The sequence below is a fragment of the Nerophis ophidion genome, linkage group LG20 (genome assembly GCF_033978795.1).
Source record: "Nerophis ophidion isolate RoL-2023_Sa linkage group LG20, RoL_Noph_v1.0, whole genome shotgun sequence".
Taxonomy (NCBI): domain Eukaryota; kingdom Metazoa; phylum Chordata; class Actinopteri; order Syngnathiformes; family Syngnathidae; genus Nerophis; species Nerophis ophidion.
The window spans coordinates 20,417,331-20,435,175 of record NC_084630.1 but is presented as its reverse complement, the minus strand read 5'-3'; the positions used below and the strand labels follow the sequence as shown (position 1 = coordinate 20,435,175).

General features: G+C 45.0%; 1 protein-coding gene across 4 annotated transcripts in view; it reads right to left on the bottom strand.

The window, feature by feature from the left end:
* Window positions 1-11,105: 11,105 nt before the first annotated feature.
* rptor (regulatory associated protein of MTOR, complex 1) overlaps window positions 11,106-17,845 on the bottom strand; it is a 480,971-nt gene continuing 474,231 nt past the window's right edge. For all 4 annotated transcript variants that reach the window (XM_061880673.1, XM_061880675.1, XM_061880674.1 and 1 more), the window contains one exon: window positions 11,106-12,241. In XM_061880673.1, the coding sequence (XP_061736657.1) occupies window positions 12,173-12,241 (69 nt within the window). In that variant the 3' untranslated portion in view covers window positions 11,106-12,172. The remainder of the gene's footprint in view (window positions 12,242-17,845) is intronic.

Genomic DNA, 17,845 nt, shown 5'->3' with positions numbered 1-17,845 from the left:
ATTGTGTTGTGTCTTCTGTATATTCACCACTTTGTTGAGTTTTCTGTTTATTCACCATTTCATTGTTTTGTTTTCTGTATATTCACCACTTTATTGTGTTGTCTTCTGTATATTCACCACTTCATTGTGTTGTTTTTTCTGTATATTCACCACTTCATTGTGTTTTGTCTTCTGTACATTCACCACTTTGTGTCGTCTTCTGTATATTCACCACTTTATTGTGCTGTCTTTTGTATATTCACCACTTTATTGTGCTGTGTCTTTTGTATATTCACCACTTTATTGTGCTGTGTCTTCTGTATATTCACCACTTCATTGTGTTGTGTCTTCTGTATAATCACCAATTCATTGTGTTGTCTTCTGTATATTCACCATTTCATTGTGTTGTGTCTCCTGTATATTCACTACTTTGTCTTGTCTTTTGTATATTCACCACTTTTTTATATTGTGTTATTTCTTCTGTATATTCACCACTTCATTGTGTTGTTTCTTTTGTATATTCACCACTTTGTTGTGTTTTGTCCTCTGTATATTCACCACTTTATTGTGTTGTGTCTTTTGTATATTCACCACTTTATTGTGTTTTGTCTTCTTTATATTCACCATTTCATTGTGTTGTGTCTTCTGTATATTCACCACTTGATTGTGTTGTGTCTTATGTATATTAACCACTTTATTGTGTTGTCTTCTGTATATTCACTACTTTATTATATTGTGTTGTGTTTCTTCTGTATATTCACCACTTTGTTGTGTTGTCTTTTGTACATTCACCACTTTAGTATATTGTGTTGTGTTTCTTCTGTATATTCACCACTTTGTTGTGTTGTGTCTTTTGTGTATTCACCACTTTATTATATTGTGTTGTGTCTTCTGTATATTCACCACTTCATTGTGTTGTGTCTTCTGTATACTCACCACTTAATTGTGTTGTTTCTTCTGTATACTCACCACTTTATTGTGTTGTCTTCTGTATATTCACCACTTCATTGTGTTTTTTCTTCTGTATATTTACCACTTCATTGTGTGGTGTCTGCTGATGACATTTTGAGACATCTCCTCCAACTACAGAACCAGGTTTGTGCTGTTGAAGCAAGTTATTTTTTTTTTGTAAAGGTCCCTCCTTACGTGTTGTGTCTTCTGTATATTCACCACTTCATTGTGTTGTGTCTTCTGTATATTCACCACTTCATTGTGTTGTGTCTTCTGTATATTCACCACTTCATTGTGTTGTGTCTTCTGTATATTCACCACTAGATGTGACAATCTAAATCTAAGACGAGATGTGACAACCTAAGTCCAAGACGAGATGTGACAACCTAAGTCCAAGACGAGATGTGACAACCTAAGTCCAAGACGAGATGTGACAACCTAAGTCCAAGACGAGATGTGACAACCTAAGTCCAAGACTAGATGTGACAACCTAAGTCCAAGACTAGATGTGACAACCTAAGTCCAAGACTAGATGTGACAACCTAAGTCCAAGACTAGATGTGACAACCTAAGTCCAAGACTAGATGTGACAACCTAAGTCCAAGACTAGATGTGACAACCTAAGTCCAAGACTAGATGTGACAACCTAAGTCCAAGACTAGATGTGACAACCTAAGTCCAAGACTAGATGTGACAACCTAAGTCCAAGACTAGATGTGACAACCTAAGTCCAAGACTAGATGTGACAACCTAAGTCCAAGACTAGATGTGACAACCTAAGTCCAAGACTAGATGTGACAACCTAAGTCCAAGACTAGATGTGACAACCTAAGTCCAAGACTAGATGTGACAACCTAAGTCCAAGACTAGATGTGACAACCTAAGTCCAAGACTAGATGTGACAACCTAAGTCCAAGACTAGATGTGACAACCTAAGTCCAAGACTAGATGTGACAACCTAAGTCCAAGACTAGATGTGACAACCTAAGTCCAAGACTAGATGTGACAACCTAAGTCCAAGACTAGATGTGACAATCCAATATGTTGAAGAGAATATTCGAATGAGCTACAATGTGTTACAAGTCTTTCAGGCAGGCGGGAGTCTCCCTCTGCTGGACATTTTGGGACATTGCAGTTACATGTTCTTGTCCTAGTAGACAAACAAGCACTGAGGCAATAATAATAAGTGTGTTGTGTTTCTTTGTTCTTTTCAGTTTTTCACCATCTTGTCCATGAAGAAATGACAAAAGTAAATAGTCGAGCTTACGACGACGTCTCTGTTTTTTGCAGATGTGGTCCTGAAGGCTTCATCTGGCCGGGTCTTCAGCTCTCACTGGACTGGTGAAGAGAAAAGTGGGAAAAGTCGGTAAAATGTTCCAAAATCACACCCGGTTCCGTCTGGGACTCCAACCTGGGTAGTACATTGAACGGGCAGTAAAGCTCGGTTGGTAGAGTGGCCCTGCCAGCAACTTGAGGATTCCAGGTTTGATCCCCGCTTACGCCATCCTAGTCCCTGCTGTTGTGTCCTTGGGCAAGACACTTCATACATCTTCTCCCAGTGCCACCCACACTGCTTTAAATGGGACTTAGATATTGGGTTTCCCTATGTAAAAGCGCTTTTAGTCTCTAGAGAAAAGTGCTATATAAATACAATTCACTTCACTGAATATTTGGGACTTGTGCCCACTTTTCCAACTTTTAACCCCTTCCCCGTGGAACTGAGCTGGGTGTTAAAGACATTTTGGGCATCCTGGGACTTGTGCGGCCGGCGGCAGGACTTTTGGGACTGGAACCTGCGTAGGTATTTTGGACATTTTTGAGGACTTTTGCCCACTTTTCTACCCCACTTCCCGTTGAACTTTGCTGGGTGTGTTTGCATCCCGGGACTTGTGCGGCCAGCGGCGGGACTCGGACTGGAACCCGGGGAGTTATTTTGGACAAAATTGAGACTTTTGACGATTTTGGCCACCTTTTCCCCTCTTCTTCCCCTCCTTACTGTGCACCATTCTGACATAAAATCTTATGTATGGCCGCACAAGTCCCGGGATGTCCAAAATGTCCATAACACACCCAGCCCAGTCCCACGGGGAAGGGGGGATAAAAGTTGGAAAAGTCGGCAAGAGTCCCAAAAATGTCCAAAATACCTACCCAGGTTCGAGTCCCACAAGTCCCGCCACCGGCCGGGATAACCAGAATGTCCAAAACACACCTGGCAAAGTCCCACGGGAAGGTGGGGAGAAAAGTGAGAAAAGTAGGTAAAATGTTCAAAACCATGTGGGACTCAACCAGGGTAGGTATTTTGGACATTTTTGGGACTTGTCCCACTTTTATCACCCTCCTCGTGGGACTTCTGAGTCTGGGTGTTATCTTCGACCCAACTATCTCCTTTGAGTCACACATTAAAAGCGTTACTAAAACGGCCTTCTTTCATTTCCGTAATATCGCTAAAATTCGCTCCATTTTGTCCACTAAAGACGCTGAGATCATTATCCATGCGTTTGTTACATCTCGTCTCGATTACTGTAACGTATTATTTTCGGGTCTCCCCATGTCTAGCATTAAAAGATTACAGTTGGTACAAAATGCGGCTGCTAGACTTTTGACAAGAACAAGAAAGTTTGATCACATTACGCCTGTACTGGCTCACCTGCACTGGCTTCCTGTGCACTTAAGATGTGACTTTAAGGTTTTACTACTTACGCATAAAATACTACACGGTCTAGCTCCATCCTATCTTGCCGATTGTATTGTACCATATGTCCCGGCAAGAAATCTGCGTTCAAAGGACTCCGGCTTATTAGTGATTCCCAAAGCCCAAAAAAAGTCTGCGGGCTATAGAGCGTTTTCATTTCGGGCTCCAGTACTCTGGAATGCCCTCCCGGTAAAAGTTCGAGATGCCACCTCAGTAGAAGCATTTAAGTCTCACCTTAAAACTCATTTGTATACTCTAGCCTTTAAATAGACTCTCTTTTTAGACCAGTTGATCTGCCGCTTCTTTTGTTTTTCTCCTATGTCCCACTCTCCCTTGTGGAAGGGGTCCGGTCCGATCCGGTGGCCATGTACTGCTCGCCTGTGTATCGGCTGGGGACATCTCTGCGCTGCTGATCCGCCTCCGGTTGGGATGTTTTCCTGCTGGCTCCGCTGTGAACGGGACTCTCGCTGCTGTGTTGGATCCGCTTTGGACTGGACTCTTGCGACTGTGTTGGATCCATTATGGATTGAACTTTCACAGTATCATGTTAGACCCGCTCGACATCCATTGCTTTCCTCCTCTCCAAGGTTCTCATAGTCATCATTGTCACCGACGTCCCACTGGGTGTGAATTTTTCCTTGCCCTTATGTGGGCCTACCGAGGATGTCGTAGTGGTTTGTGCAGCCCTTTGAGACACTAGTGATTTAGGGCTATATAAGTAAACATTGATTGATTGATTGACTTGGCTGGTTGTTATGGACATTTTGGGCATCCTGGGACTTGTGCAAATAGTGGCGGGACTTGTGGGACTCAAACCTGGGGAGGTATTTTGGACATAATTGGGGACTTTTACCCACTTTTCTCCCCCACTTCTCGTTGAACTTTGCTGAGTGTGTTTTGTACATTTTCTGCGGCCAGCGGCGGGACTCGGACTGGTACCCGGGGAGGTATTTTGGACAAAATTGGGACTTTTGACCATTTTAGCCGCCTTTTGCCCGGCTTACTGTGCACCATTGCTGGCTGAGTTTTGGACAAAAATAGTTCCAAGCATGTTTTACTCAATATAGGTCATCACATCTCAGCAACAAGCTGTAATATCTTACTGATTGATTGATTGATACTTTTATTAGTAGATTGTACAGTACATATTCCGTACAATTGACCACTAAATGGTAACACCCGAATAAGTTTTTCAACTTCTTTAAGTCGGGGTCCACGTTAATCAATTCATGGTACTGAGATCATTTAGGAGCAAAACACTTAAAACAAGTAAAATACTCTGACATAAAATCTTATGTATGGCCGCACAAGTCCGGGATGTCCAAAATGTCCATAACACACCCAGCCCAGTCCAACGGGGAGGGAGGATAAAAGATGGAAAAGTCAGTAAAAGTCCCAAAAATGTCCAAAACACCTACCCAGGTTGGAGTCCCACAAGTCCCGCCACCGGCCGGGATGCCCAAAATGTCCAAAACGCGCCTGGCAAAGTCCCACGGGAAGGAAGGGAGAAAAGTGAGAAAAGTCGGTGAAATGTTCAAAAATCACCTCGAACCTGCGTAGATATTTTGGACATTATGGGACTTTTACCCACTTTTCTCCTCTACTTCCCGTGGAATTTTGCTGGGTGTGTTTTGGACATTTTCTGCATCCCGGGACTTGTGAGGCCAGCGGCAGGACTCGTGGGACTAGAACCCGTGGAGGTATTTTGGACAAAATTGGGACTTTTGACCATTTTGCCCGCCTTTTCCCCGCCTTCCTGTGCACCATTGCTGGCTGAGTTTTGGACATTTGGACAAAAATAGTTCCAAGCATGTTTTACTCAATATAGGTCATCACATCTCAGCAACAAGCTGTAATATCTTACTGAGATCATTTAGGAGCAAAACACTTATGGCCGCACAAGTCCCGGGATGTCCAAAATGTCCATAACACACCCAGCCCAGTCCCACGGGGAGGGGGGATAAAAGTTGGAAAAGTGGCCAAAAGTCCCAAAAATGTCCAAAATACCTACCCAGGTTGTAGTCCCACAAGTCCCGCCACCGGCCGGGATGCCCGAAATATCCAAAATGCGCCTGGCAAAGTCCCACGGGAAGGAGGGGAGAAAAGTGAGAAAAGTCGGTTAAATGTTCAAAAATCAACTCTTTTGGACATTTTTGGGACTTTTGCCCACTTTTCCAACTTCTATCCCCCTCCCCGTGGGACTGGGCTGGGTGTGTTATGGACATTTTGGACATCCTGGGAAATGCACGGCCGGGGGCGGGACTTGTGGGACTGGAACCTGGGAAGGTATTTTGAACATTTTTGGGACTTTTACCCACTTTCCTCCCCCACTTCCCGTGGAACTTTGCTGGTTGCGTTTTGGACATTTTCTGCATCCCGGGACTTGTGCGGCCACAGGCGAGACTCGTGGGACTGCAACCCGGGGAGTTATTTTGGACAAATTTGGTACTTTTCACCATTTTGGCCGCCTTTTCCACGGCTTACTATGCACCATTCTGACATAAAATCTTATGTATGGCCGCACAAGTCCGGGGATGCCCAAAATGTCCATAACCCATTCAGCCCAGTCCCACAGGAAAGGGGGGATAAAATTTGGAAAAGTGGGCTAAAGTCCCAAAAATGTCCAAAATACCTACCCATGTACGAGTCCCACAAGGCCCATCACCGGCTGCGATGCCCAAAATGCGCCTGGCAATGTCCCGCGGGGAGAAAAGTCAGAAAAGTTGTTAAAATGTACAAAAATAACACCCGAGTTCCATGTGGGACTGGAACCTGGGTATGTATTTTGGACATTTTTGGGGACTTTTCCCCCCTACTTCCCGTGGAACTTTGCTGGGTACGTTTTTTGCATCCCAGGACTCGTGGGACTGGAACCCGGGGAGGTATTTTGGACAAAATTGGGACTTTTGACCATTTTGGCCACCTTTTCCCCGCCTTCCTGTGCACCATTGATGGCTGTGTTTTGGACATTTGGACAAAAATAGTTCCAAGCATGTTTTACTCAATATAGGTCATCACATCTCAGCAACAAGCTGTCATATCTTACTGAGATCATTTAGGAGCAAAACACTAACATTAATTCTTATGTATGGCTGCACAAGTCCCGGGATGTCCAAATTGTCCATAACACATCCAGCCCAGTCCCACGGGGAAGGGGGGATAAAAGTTGGAAAAGTGGGCTAAAGTCCCAAATATGTCCAAATTACCTACCCAGGTTGGAGTCTCACAAATCTTGCCACCGGTCGGGATGCCCAAAATGTCCAAAACGCGCCCGGCAAAGTCCCACGGGAAGGCGGGGATAAAAGTTGGTAAAATGTTCAAAAATCTACTCGAACCTGGGTAGATATTTTGGACATTTTTGGGGCTTTCGCCCACTTTTCCAACTTTTATCCCCCCTCCCCGTGGGACTGGGCTGGGTGTGTTATGGACATTTTGGGCATCCTGGGAAATGCGCGGCTGGCGGCGGGACTTGTGGGACTGGAACCTGGGTAAGCATTTTGAACATTTTTGGGGACTTTTACCCACTTTTCTCCCCCACTTCCAGTTGAACTTTGCTGGGTGCATTTTGGACATTTTCTGCATCCTGGGACTTGTGCGGCCGGCGGTGGGACTCGTGGGACTGGAACCCGGGGAGGTATTTTGGACAAAATTGGGACGTTTGACCATTTTGGCCACCTTTTCCCCGCCTTCCTGTGCACCATTGCTGGGTGTCTTTTGGAAATTTGGACAAAAATAGTTTCAAGCATGTTTTACTCAATATAGGTCATCACATCTCAGCAACAAGCTGTAATATCTTACTGAGATCATTTAGGACCAAAACACCTAAAACAGGTAAAACACTCTAACATAAAATCTTATGTATGGCTGCACAGGTCCCGGGATGTCCAAAATGTCCATAACACACCCAGCCCAGTTCTACGGGGAAGGGGGGATAAAAGTTGGAAAAGTTGGCAAAAGTCCCAAAAGATCTACCCAGGTTGGAGTCCCACAAGTCCTGCTGCCGGCCGGGATGACAAAAATGTCCAAAACGCGCCTGGCAAAGTCCCACGGGAAGGAGGGGAGAAAAGTGAGAAAAGTCGGAGAAATGTTCAAAAATCAACTCCAACCTGGGTAGATATTTTGGACATGATTGGGACTTTTACCCACTTTTCTCCCCTACTTCCCATGGAACTTTGCTGGGTGTGTTTTGGACATTTTCTGCAACCCGGGACTTGTGCGGCCAGCGGCGGGAGTCGTGGGACTGGAACCCGGGGAGGTATTTTGGACAAAATTGGGACGTTTGACCATTTTGGCCACCTTTTCCCCGCCTTCCTGTGCACCATTGCTGGGTGTCTTTTGGAAATTTGGACAAAAATATTTTCAAGCATGTTTTACTCAATATAGGTCATCACATCTCAGCAACAAGCTGTAATATCTTACTGAGATCATTTAGGAGCAAAACACTTAAAACAAGTAAAACACTCTAACATAAAATCGTAAGTGTTTTGCTCCTAAATGATCTCAGTAAGATATTACAGCTTGTTGCTGAGATGTGATGACCTAAATTGAGTAAAACATGCTTGGAACTATTTTTGTCCAAATGTCCAAAACACAGCCAGCAATGGTGCACAGGAAGGCGGGGGAGAAGAGGGGAAAAGAAGACCGAAATGGTCAAAAGTCCCAATTTTGTCCAAAAAACCTCCCTGGGTTCCAGTCCCACAAGTCCTGCCGCTTGTCGCACAAGTCCCGGGATGTCCAAAATGTCCATAACACACCCAGCCCAGTCCCACGGGGAAGGGGGGGGATAAAGGTTGGAAAAGTCGGCAAAAGTCCCAAAAATGTCCAAACTACCTACACAGGTTTGAGTCCCACAAGTCCCGCCACCGGCCGGGATGTCCAAGATGTCCAAAACGCGCCTGGCAAAGTCCCACGGGAAGGAAGGGAGAAAAGTAAGAAAAGTCGGTAAAATGTACAAAAATCAACTTGAACCTGAGTAGATATTTTGGACGTTTTTGGTAGTTTTGCCCACTTTTCCAACTTTTATCCCCCCTCCCCATAGGACTGTGCTGGGTGTGTTATGGACAATTTGGGCATTCTGGGAAATACGTGGCTGGGGGCGGGACTTGTGGGACTCAAACCTGAGTGGGTATTTTTTTGAACTTTTTTGGGACTTTTACACACTTTTCTCCCCCACTTCCCGTGGAACTTTGCTGGGTGCGTTTTGGACATTTTCTGCATCCCGGGACTTGTGCGGCCAGCAGTGGAACTCGTGAGACTGGAACCCGGGGAGGTATTTTGGACAGAATTGGGACTTTTGGCCGCCTTTTCCCCGGCTTACTGTGCACCATTCTGACATAAAATCTTATGTATGGCCGCACAAGTATCGGGATGTCCAAAATGTCCATAACACACCCAGCCCAGTCCCACGGGGAAGGGGGGATAAAAGTTGGAAAAGTGGGCTGAAGTCCCAAAAATGTCCAAAATACCTACCAAGGTTCAAGTCCCGCCACCGGCTGGGATGCCCAAAATGCGCATGGCAAAGTCCCACGGGAAGGCAGGGAAAAAAGTGAGAAAAGTCGGTAAAATGTACAAAAATCACATCCGGGTTCCATGTGGGACTGGAACCTGGGTATGTATTTTGGACATTTTTGGGGACTTTTGAACACTTTTATCCCCCCTCCCCGTGGGACTGGGCTGGGTGTGTTATGGACATTTTGGGCATCCTGGGAAATGCGCGGCCTGGGGGCGGGACTTGTGGGACTGGAACCTGGGGAGGTATTTTGAACATTTTTGGAACTTTTATTCACTTTTCTCCCCCACTTCCCATGGAACTTTGCTGGGTGCGTTTTGGACATTTTTTTTGCATCCTGGGACTTGTGCGGATAGCGGCGGGACTCGTGGGACTGGAACCCGGGGAGGTATTTTGGACAAAATACAAAAGTGAGAAATGTCGGTAAAATGTTCAAAAATCAACTCGAACCTGGGTACGTATTTTGGACATTTTTGGGACTTTTGCCCACTTTTCCAACTTTTATCCCCCCTCCCCATGGGACTGGGCTGGGGGTGTTATGGACATTTTGGGCATCCTGGGAAATACGTGGCTGGGGGCGGACTTGTGGGACTGGAACCTGGGGAGGTATTTTGAACATTTTTGGAACTTTTATTCACTTTTCTCCCCCACTTCCCATGGAACTTTGCTGGGTGCGTTTTGGACATTTTTTTTGCATCCTGGGACTTGTGCGGATAGCGGCGGGATGTGTGGGACTAGAACCCGGGGAGGTATTTTGGACAAAATACAAAAGTGAGAAATGTCGGTAAAATGTTCAAAAATCAACTCGAACCTGGGTATGTATTTTGGACATTTTTGGGACTTTTGCCCACTTTTCCAACTTTTATCTCCCCTCCCCGTGGGACTGGAACCCGGGGAGGTATTTTGGACAAAATACAAAAGTGAGAAATGTCGGTAAAATGTTCAAAAATCAACTCGAACCTGGGTATGTATTTTGGACATTTTTGGGACTTTTGCCCACTTTTCCAACTTTTATCCCCCCTCCCCGTGGGACTAGGCTGGGTGTGTTATGGACATTTTGGGCATCCTGGGAAATACGTGGCTGGGGGCGGGACTTGTGGGACTGGAACCTGGAGAGGTATTTTGAACATTTTTGGAACTTTTATTCACTTTTCTCCCCCACTTCCCATGGAACTTTGCTGGGTGCGTTTTGGACATTTTTTTGCATCCTGGGACTTGTGCGGATAGCGGCGGGACTCGTGGGACTGGAACCCGGGGAGGTATTTTGGACAAAATACAAAAGTGAGAAATGTCTGTAAAATGTTCAAAAATCAACTCGAACCTGGGTACGTATTTTGGACATTTTTGGGACTTTTGCCCACTTTTCCAACTTTTATCCCCCCTCCCCGTGGGACTGGGCTAGGTGTGTTATGGACATTTTGGGCATCCTGGGAAATACGCGGCTGGCTGCGGGACTGGAACCTGGGGAGGTATTTTAAACATTTTTGGGGATTTATTCCCACTTTTCTCCCCCACTTCCCGTGGAACTATGCTGGGTGCGTTTTGGACATTTTTTTGCATCCTGGGACTTGTGAAGACAGCAGCGGGACTCGGACTGGAACCGGGGAGGTGTTTTGGACAAAATTGGGACTTTTGACCATTTTGGCCGCCTTTTCCCGGGCTTACTGTGCACCATTGCTGGCTGTGTTTTGGAAATTTGGACAAAAATAGTTCCAAGCATGTTTTACTCAATATAGGTCATCACATCTCAGCAACAAGCTGTAATATCTTACTGAGATCATTTAGGAGCAAAACACTTAAAACAAGTAAAACACTCTAACATAAAATCTGCTTAGTAAGAAGAATGATCGTATCAGACGTAAAATAAGCTCATTTGAGATATTTCATCTTACTTAGATTTCAGTTTTGCAGTGATGGCTCACCATCCACGTAACAGGCACCCCTGCAAAATGAACACAATAATAAAATCATAACTACGTGGTTGTATTTTGTTTATTTCATCACCTGTTTGATAAACCAGGACAAAGTGCACATCTCCCCTGTCACTATTTGAAGTCTCTAAAAATCTAAAACTTGATCATTCTTAGCAGAGGTCACATGCCGACGCATCTTTTTGTCCCAGCGTGTGTGTGTGTGTGTACTAAATGAGCGACGTCATTCCATTTAAGGGGGTGAAGAGTGTGTGACAGTAAAGTTAGCACTCACCTCACTCAGACAAAGGCACACCAGCCCAACTAAAGACTAAACATTGCAAAAACAAAACATTATTACAAAAAAACAAAAAAAAACAAGCCAAACTAAGTTTGTGTGCGAGCGTGAACATGAATGCTCCTCGGTGCTCTTGAGGCTGTTACGGTACCTGAGTGAGGTTCGGGAAGCAAGAGACACTAAACCACTTCTGGCAATAAAAGCCAAACATAAAAAAAGAAAACGGACATGCAAAAAGGAGGAAAGATGTAAAAGTGGCCTAAAAGTCCAGCGTTTGAAGAGTGACATTATTGCATCTTATGTAACAGTGACACATTTAGGATTGTTTACCTCGGAGGTCCGTTGTTATGCAGAGTCGGGTGGACGGCACTGAGGGGGAGGGGGGAGGGGGGCGGGGGGGGGGGTTGGTGACTGTCTTTTCATTTGCATATCTAGTTTGGCTGGAGAAACAAAAAAAGTCGTTCTTGGAAAGAAGAAAAAACAACAATGAACTCTTTAGAAAGTCAATGGGGGGTCCTCACGTTTTTTTTTACAAGATGACTCCAACGTTCAGTCCTTCCACTCGTCTTACCGAGTGTGACGGAGGGATGCTCGCTGATTGGTGGGTACCGCTTCTTTAAAATAGGACCTATCTAAATATACACACGCCTCAGCACTACAATCATTAGCTTCATCATAACGGGAATAATAATATAATTATGTATATATGTATGTATATATATATATATGTCAGCAGCCGTGGCTGCAACATTCAGGGGCTGATGACATATGTACAAGATGATTTACAAGGTGTCGAGTCAGAGTGTTGGCGAGGGAGGCGGGAGGGGAGGGTGTTATCTGAGCCTCTTCTCAGTGGAGTAGATGGACATGTAGTAGTCGTTGCTGCCCACTGCCAGGTGAGGCTGCAAGCACAGGACGCTCATCACATTTCATCATCACAATCACGTTTCCTGCAAAAAAAACCTCAAACATGCTTTGAATCAAAGTGCAATAAGCTCTCACTTAATGTTATTCTATTTTGTTCTACTAAAAACCGGACAAATACTGAGCACTGCCATATCAACATCAATTGGCAGAAAATACAGAGTATACTCCACAAAATTCCTGGGGGTCATCATTGACCCATCCATCCATTTTCTCCCGCTTATCCGAGGTCAGGTCGCGGGGGCAACAGCCTAAGCAGGGAAATCCAGACTTCCCTCTCCCCAGCCACTTCGTCTAACTCTTCCCGGGGGATCCCGAGGCGTTCCCAGGCCAGCCGGGAGACATAGTCTTCCCCGTGGCCTCCTACCGGTTGGACGTGCCCTAAACACCTCCCTAGGGAGGCATTCGTGTGGCATCCTGACCAGATCCCCGAATCACCTCATCTGGCTCCTCTCGAAGTGAAGGAGCAGCGGCTTTACTTTGAGTTCCTCCCGGATGGCAGAGCTTCTGACCCTATCTCTAAGGGAGAGCCCCGCCACACGGCGGAGGAAACTCATTTGGGCCGCTTGTACCCGTGATCTTATCCTTTCGGTCATAACCCAAAGCTCATGACCATAGGTGAGGATGAGAACGTAGATCGACCGGTAAATCGAGAGCTTTGCCTTCCGGCTCAGCTCCTTCTTCACCACAACGGATCGGTACAACGTCCGCATTACTGAAGACGCCGCACCGATCCGCCTGTCGATCTCACGATCCACTCTTCCCTCACTCGTGAACAAGACTCCCAGGTACTTGAACTCCTCCACTTGGGGCAGGGTCTCCTCTCCAACCCAGAGATGGCATTCCACCCTTTTCCAGGCGAGAACCATTGACTCGGACTTGGAAGTGCTGATTTTCATTCCGGTCACTTCACACTCGGCTGCGAACCGATCCAGTGAGAGCTTAAGATCCCGGCAAGATGAAGCCATCAGGATCACATCATCTGCAAAAAGCAGAGACCTAATCCTACGGTCACCAAACCGGAACCCCTCAACGCCATGACTGCGCCTAGAAATTCTGTCCATAAAAGTTATGAACAGAATGGGTGACAAAGGACAACCTTGGCGGAGTCCAACTCTCACTGGAAACGTGTCCGACTTACTGCCGGCAATGCGGAACAAACTCTGACACTGATCGTACAGGGAGCGGACCGCCACAATCAGACGGTTCGATACCCCATACTCTCTGAGCACTCCCCACAGGACTTCCCGAGGGACACGGTCGAATGCCTTCTCCAAGTCCACAAAGCACATGTAGACTGGTTGGGCAAACTCCCATGCACCCTCAAAAACCCTGCCGAGAGTATAGAACTGGTCCACAGTTCCACGACCAGGACGAAAACCTCCTGAATCCGAGGTTCGACTATCCGGCGTAGCCTCCTCTCCAGTACACCTGAATAAACCTTACCGGGAAGGCTGAGGAGTGTGATCCCACGATAGTTGGAACACACCCTCCGGTCCCCCTTCTTAAAGAGAGGAACCACCACCCCAGTCTGCCAATCCAGAGGTACCGCCCCCGATGTCCACGCGATGCTGCAGAGTCTTGTCACTCAAGACAGCCCCACAGCATCCATTCATCATTGACAAATACCTCAATTTCAAATGTCACATTAGCCATCTGTTAAAGGGGAACATTATCACCAGACCTATGTAAGCGTCAATATATACCTTGATGGTGCAGAAAAAAGACCAACTATTTTTTTAACCGATTTCCGAACTCTAAATGGGTGAATTTTGCCGAATTAAACGCCTTTCTGTTTATCGCGCTGGAAGCGATGACGTCAAAACGTGACGTCGCCAAGGTAACACAACCACCATTTTCATTTTCAACACATTACAAACACCGGGTCTCAGCTCTGTTATTTTCCGTTTTTTTGACTATTTTTTGGAAACTTGGAGACATCATGCCTCGTCGGTGTGTTGTCGGAGGGTGTAACAACACTAACAGGGAGGGATTCAAGTTGCACCACTGGCCCGAAGATGCGAAAGTGGCAAGAAATCTGCCGCCAGACCCCCATTGAATATGCCGGAGTGTCTCCACATTTGACCGGCGATGCTAAGACAGACATGGTACAGAGATGTATGGATAACCTGCAGATGCATTTGCAACGATAGTCAACGAAATCACAAAGGTGAGTAAGTTGATGTTGACTGCCAGCTAATCGATGCTAACATGCTATTTACCGGCAGTGCTAAAGCAGACATGGCATAGAGATGTATGGATAACCTGTGGATGCATTTGCAACTATATTACGTTTCCTCCCACATTTAATGCGAAACAAACACTTACCAATCGACGGATTTAAGTTGCTCCAGTGTCAAAAGATGCGAAAGTCCTGATCGTTTGGTCCGCACATTTTACCGGCGATGCTAACGCAGCTATTCGGCCATGCTATGGCTATGAATAGCGTCAATAGCTATTCGCTCAACAGCTTCAGTTTCTTCTTCAATATTTTCATACTCCAACCATCTGTTTCAATACGTGCGTAATATGTTGAATTGCTTAAGTCGCTGAAATCCGAGTTTGAATCCAAGCGAATGTCGCTATATCTTGCTGTGGTATTCCCATTGTTTGTTTACATTGGCAGCACTGTATGACGTCACAGGGAGATGGCCAGTGTCTTCGCAGAGAGCCGAAAACAAGGCACTTTAAAGCTTTATTTAGGGTTATTCCGAGACCGGTAAAATTTTGAAAAAAACTTCAAAAAATACAACAAGCCACTGGGAACAGATTTTTATTGTTTTTAACCCTTTTGAAATTGTGATAATGTTCCCAGGAGCAACTTAAATCCGTCGATTGGTAAGTGTTTTTTTCGCATTAAATGTGGGTGGAAGGAAACGTAATATAGTTGCAAATGCATCTACAGGTTATCCAAACATCTCTGTGCCATGTCTGCTTTAGCACCGCCGGTAAATAGCATGTTAGCAAAGATTAGCGTAGCATGTTAGCATCGATTAGCTGGCAGTCAACATCAACAAAACTCACCTTTGTGATTTCGTTGACTATCTTTGCAAATGCATCTGCAGGTTATCCATACATCTCTGTGCCATGTCTGCCTTAGCATCGCCGGTCAAATGTGGAGACACTCTGGCACATTCAATGGGGGTCTGGCGGCAGACACTTTCGCATCTTCGGGCCAGTGGTGCAACTTGAATCCCTTCCTGTTAGTGTTGTTACACCCTCCGACAACACACCGACGAGGCATGATGTCTCCAAGGTTCCAAAAAATAGTCAAAAAAACGGAAAATAACAGAGCTGAGACCCGGTGTTTGTAATGTGTTGAAAATGAAAATGGTGGGTGTGTTACCTCGGAGACGTCACATTCTGACGTCATCGCTTCCAGCGCGATAAACAGAAAGGCGTTTAATTCGCCAAAATTCACCCATTTAGAGTTCGGAAATCGGTTAAAAAAATAGATGGTCTTTTTTCTGCACCATCAAGGTATATATTGACGCTTACATAGGTCTGCTGATAATGTTCCCCTTTAACCTATCAAGTCATCCACAGGCTGAATCTCAGGGTCTGTAGCTTGGTTCCTATCTACCATCCCCAGCATGCCCACAACACTCCTAACTTAGACCTGATAACAGGTAAACATGGTCTTGTACCGCTCACAGTGTCGTATGCAGGGGACCAAAGATTTGGAACCAGCTTAACGAGAGCCTCAAAATGCTGTATCCATTCTCCAACTTCAAAAAGAAACTGACAACTTATCTATTATCCACCCTTAATCTTTAATGCCTCATATGGGGTAGAGACTACTGTTGGGTTTTACATGGTTGGTTGAATGAATGTATGTATATATGTATGTGTATGCTTTCTTTAGTACTACTATCTTGTGTTTATCATACATCAGGGGTAGGGAACCTATGGCTCGCGAGCCAGATGTGGCTCATTTGATGACTGCATCTGGCTCTCGGATAAATCTGAGCTGACATTCCTTAACACGATAAGTAATAAATAATTCCACTTGTAATCACAGTGTTAAAAATAACATTCAAAATATAAAACATTCTCATGTTTTTTTATGTTCAAGAAGTTGCGTTAATCGTAAGTAGTCATTTATTTATTATAGGTTAGTGTGGGGCTTGTCCTCATGGGGATTCTTCAGACCACCAAGCACCGACATGAGAGCCCTTTTCAGGGTCACATTATTGTTTTATTTTTCAATAAGTCCCTCAGTTGCTTTCTAGAAATTGTATTTTTCCCTCTCGCTCGCGCTCTGGCTCCAGCCCCAACCCCGTCTCTCCTCCTGGCTGCTGCTTATAACAGAGCGACAGGTGATTAGATAACGAGGCCCAAGTGGGCCATCTATGCACCTGTCGCTGATTTTGAGGTCGGTCCTGGGAGACCCAAGTTTGCTGCAGGCCCACAGGCCACGCCCCCACCACAGTTAGCTTCACAATAACAATGTTATTACAAAGAATAAGAGACCTATCATACTCTAGAAATGTTGGTCTTACTTAAAAATGCACGTGTTTAGTTGTGTTCAGTGTTATAAAAATATTATATGGCTTTTACGGAAATACATTTTTAAATACTTGGCTTTCATGGCTCTCTCAGCCAAAAAGGTTCCCGACCCGTTATATAGCGTTGTTGTTGTTTTGTTTTTGTTTTTCGTTGTTGTGCTTGCTACCATATTTGATCTTTCCATGTATATATTGTCTTTTGGACCCCCTCTCAAAAGATTCTTCTAGCTCAGGGGTAGGGAACCTATGGCTCTAGAGCCAGATGTGGCTCTTTTGATGACTGCATCTGGCTCTCGGATAAATCTGAGCTGACATTGCGTAACACGATAAATAATGAATAATTCCACTTGTAATCACAGTGTTAAAAATAATGTTCAAAATATAAAACATTCTCATGCGTTTTTAATCCATCCATCTGTTTTCTACCGCACCTGTTCAAAAAGTTCCATTAATGGTAAGAAGTTATTTATTTATTACTGGTTAGTGTGGGGCTTGCCCTCCTGGGGGTTCTTCAGACCCCCAAACACCGACATGAGAGCCTGTTTCAGGGTTACAATATTGTTTTATTTTTCAATAAGTCTCTCAGTTGCTTTCCAGCAATAGTTTTTCCAGCCCCAACCCCGTCTCTCCTCCTGGCTGCAGCTTATAACAGAGCGACAGGTGATTAGATAACAAGGCCCAGCTGGGCCGTCTACGCACCTGTCGCTGCAGGCCACGCCCCCTCCACAGTTAGCTTCAGAATAACAATGTTATTACAAAAAGTAAGAGACCTATTATACTCTAGAAATGTTGGTCTTACTTAAAAATGCACGTGTTTAGTTGTGTTCAGTGTTAAAAAAAATATTATTATCTCTTACGGAAATATATTTTAAAATATTTGACTTTTTGGCCCTCTTAGCCAAAAAGGTTCCCGACCCCTGTTCTAGCTTATTTCGGGGACCCTTTCACGTATCAACATCTTTAAATGATGATATTCACCACTATTGTAAATGTTATATGGTATTGTGAATAAACTTGTAAAAAAAAAACAAAAACTTTCACCGACTCAGTGGTTAGAGCAGGGGTCACCAACTT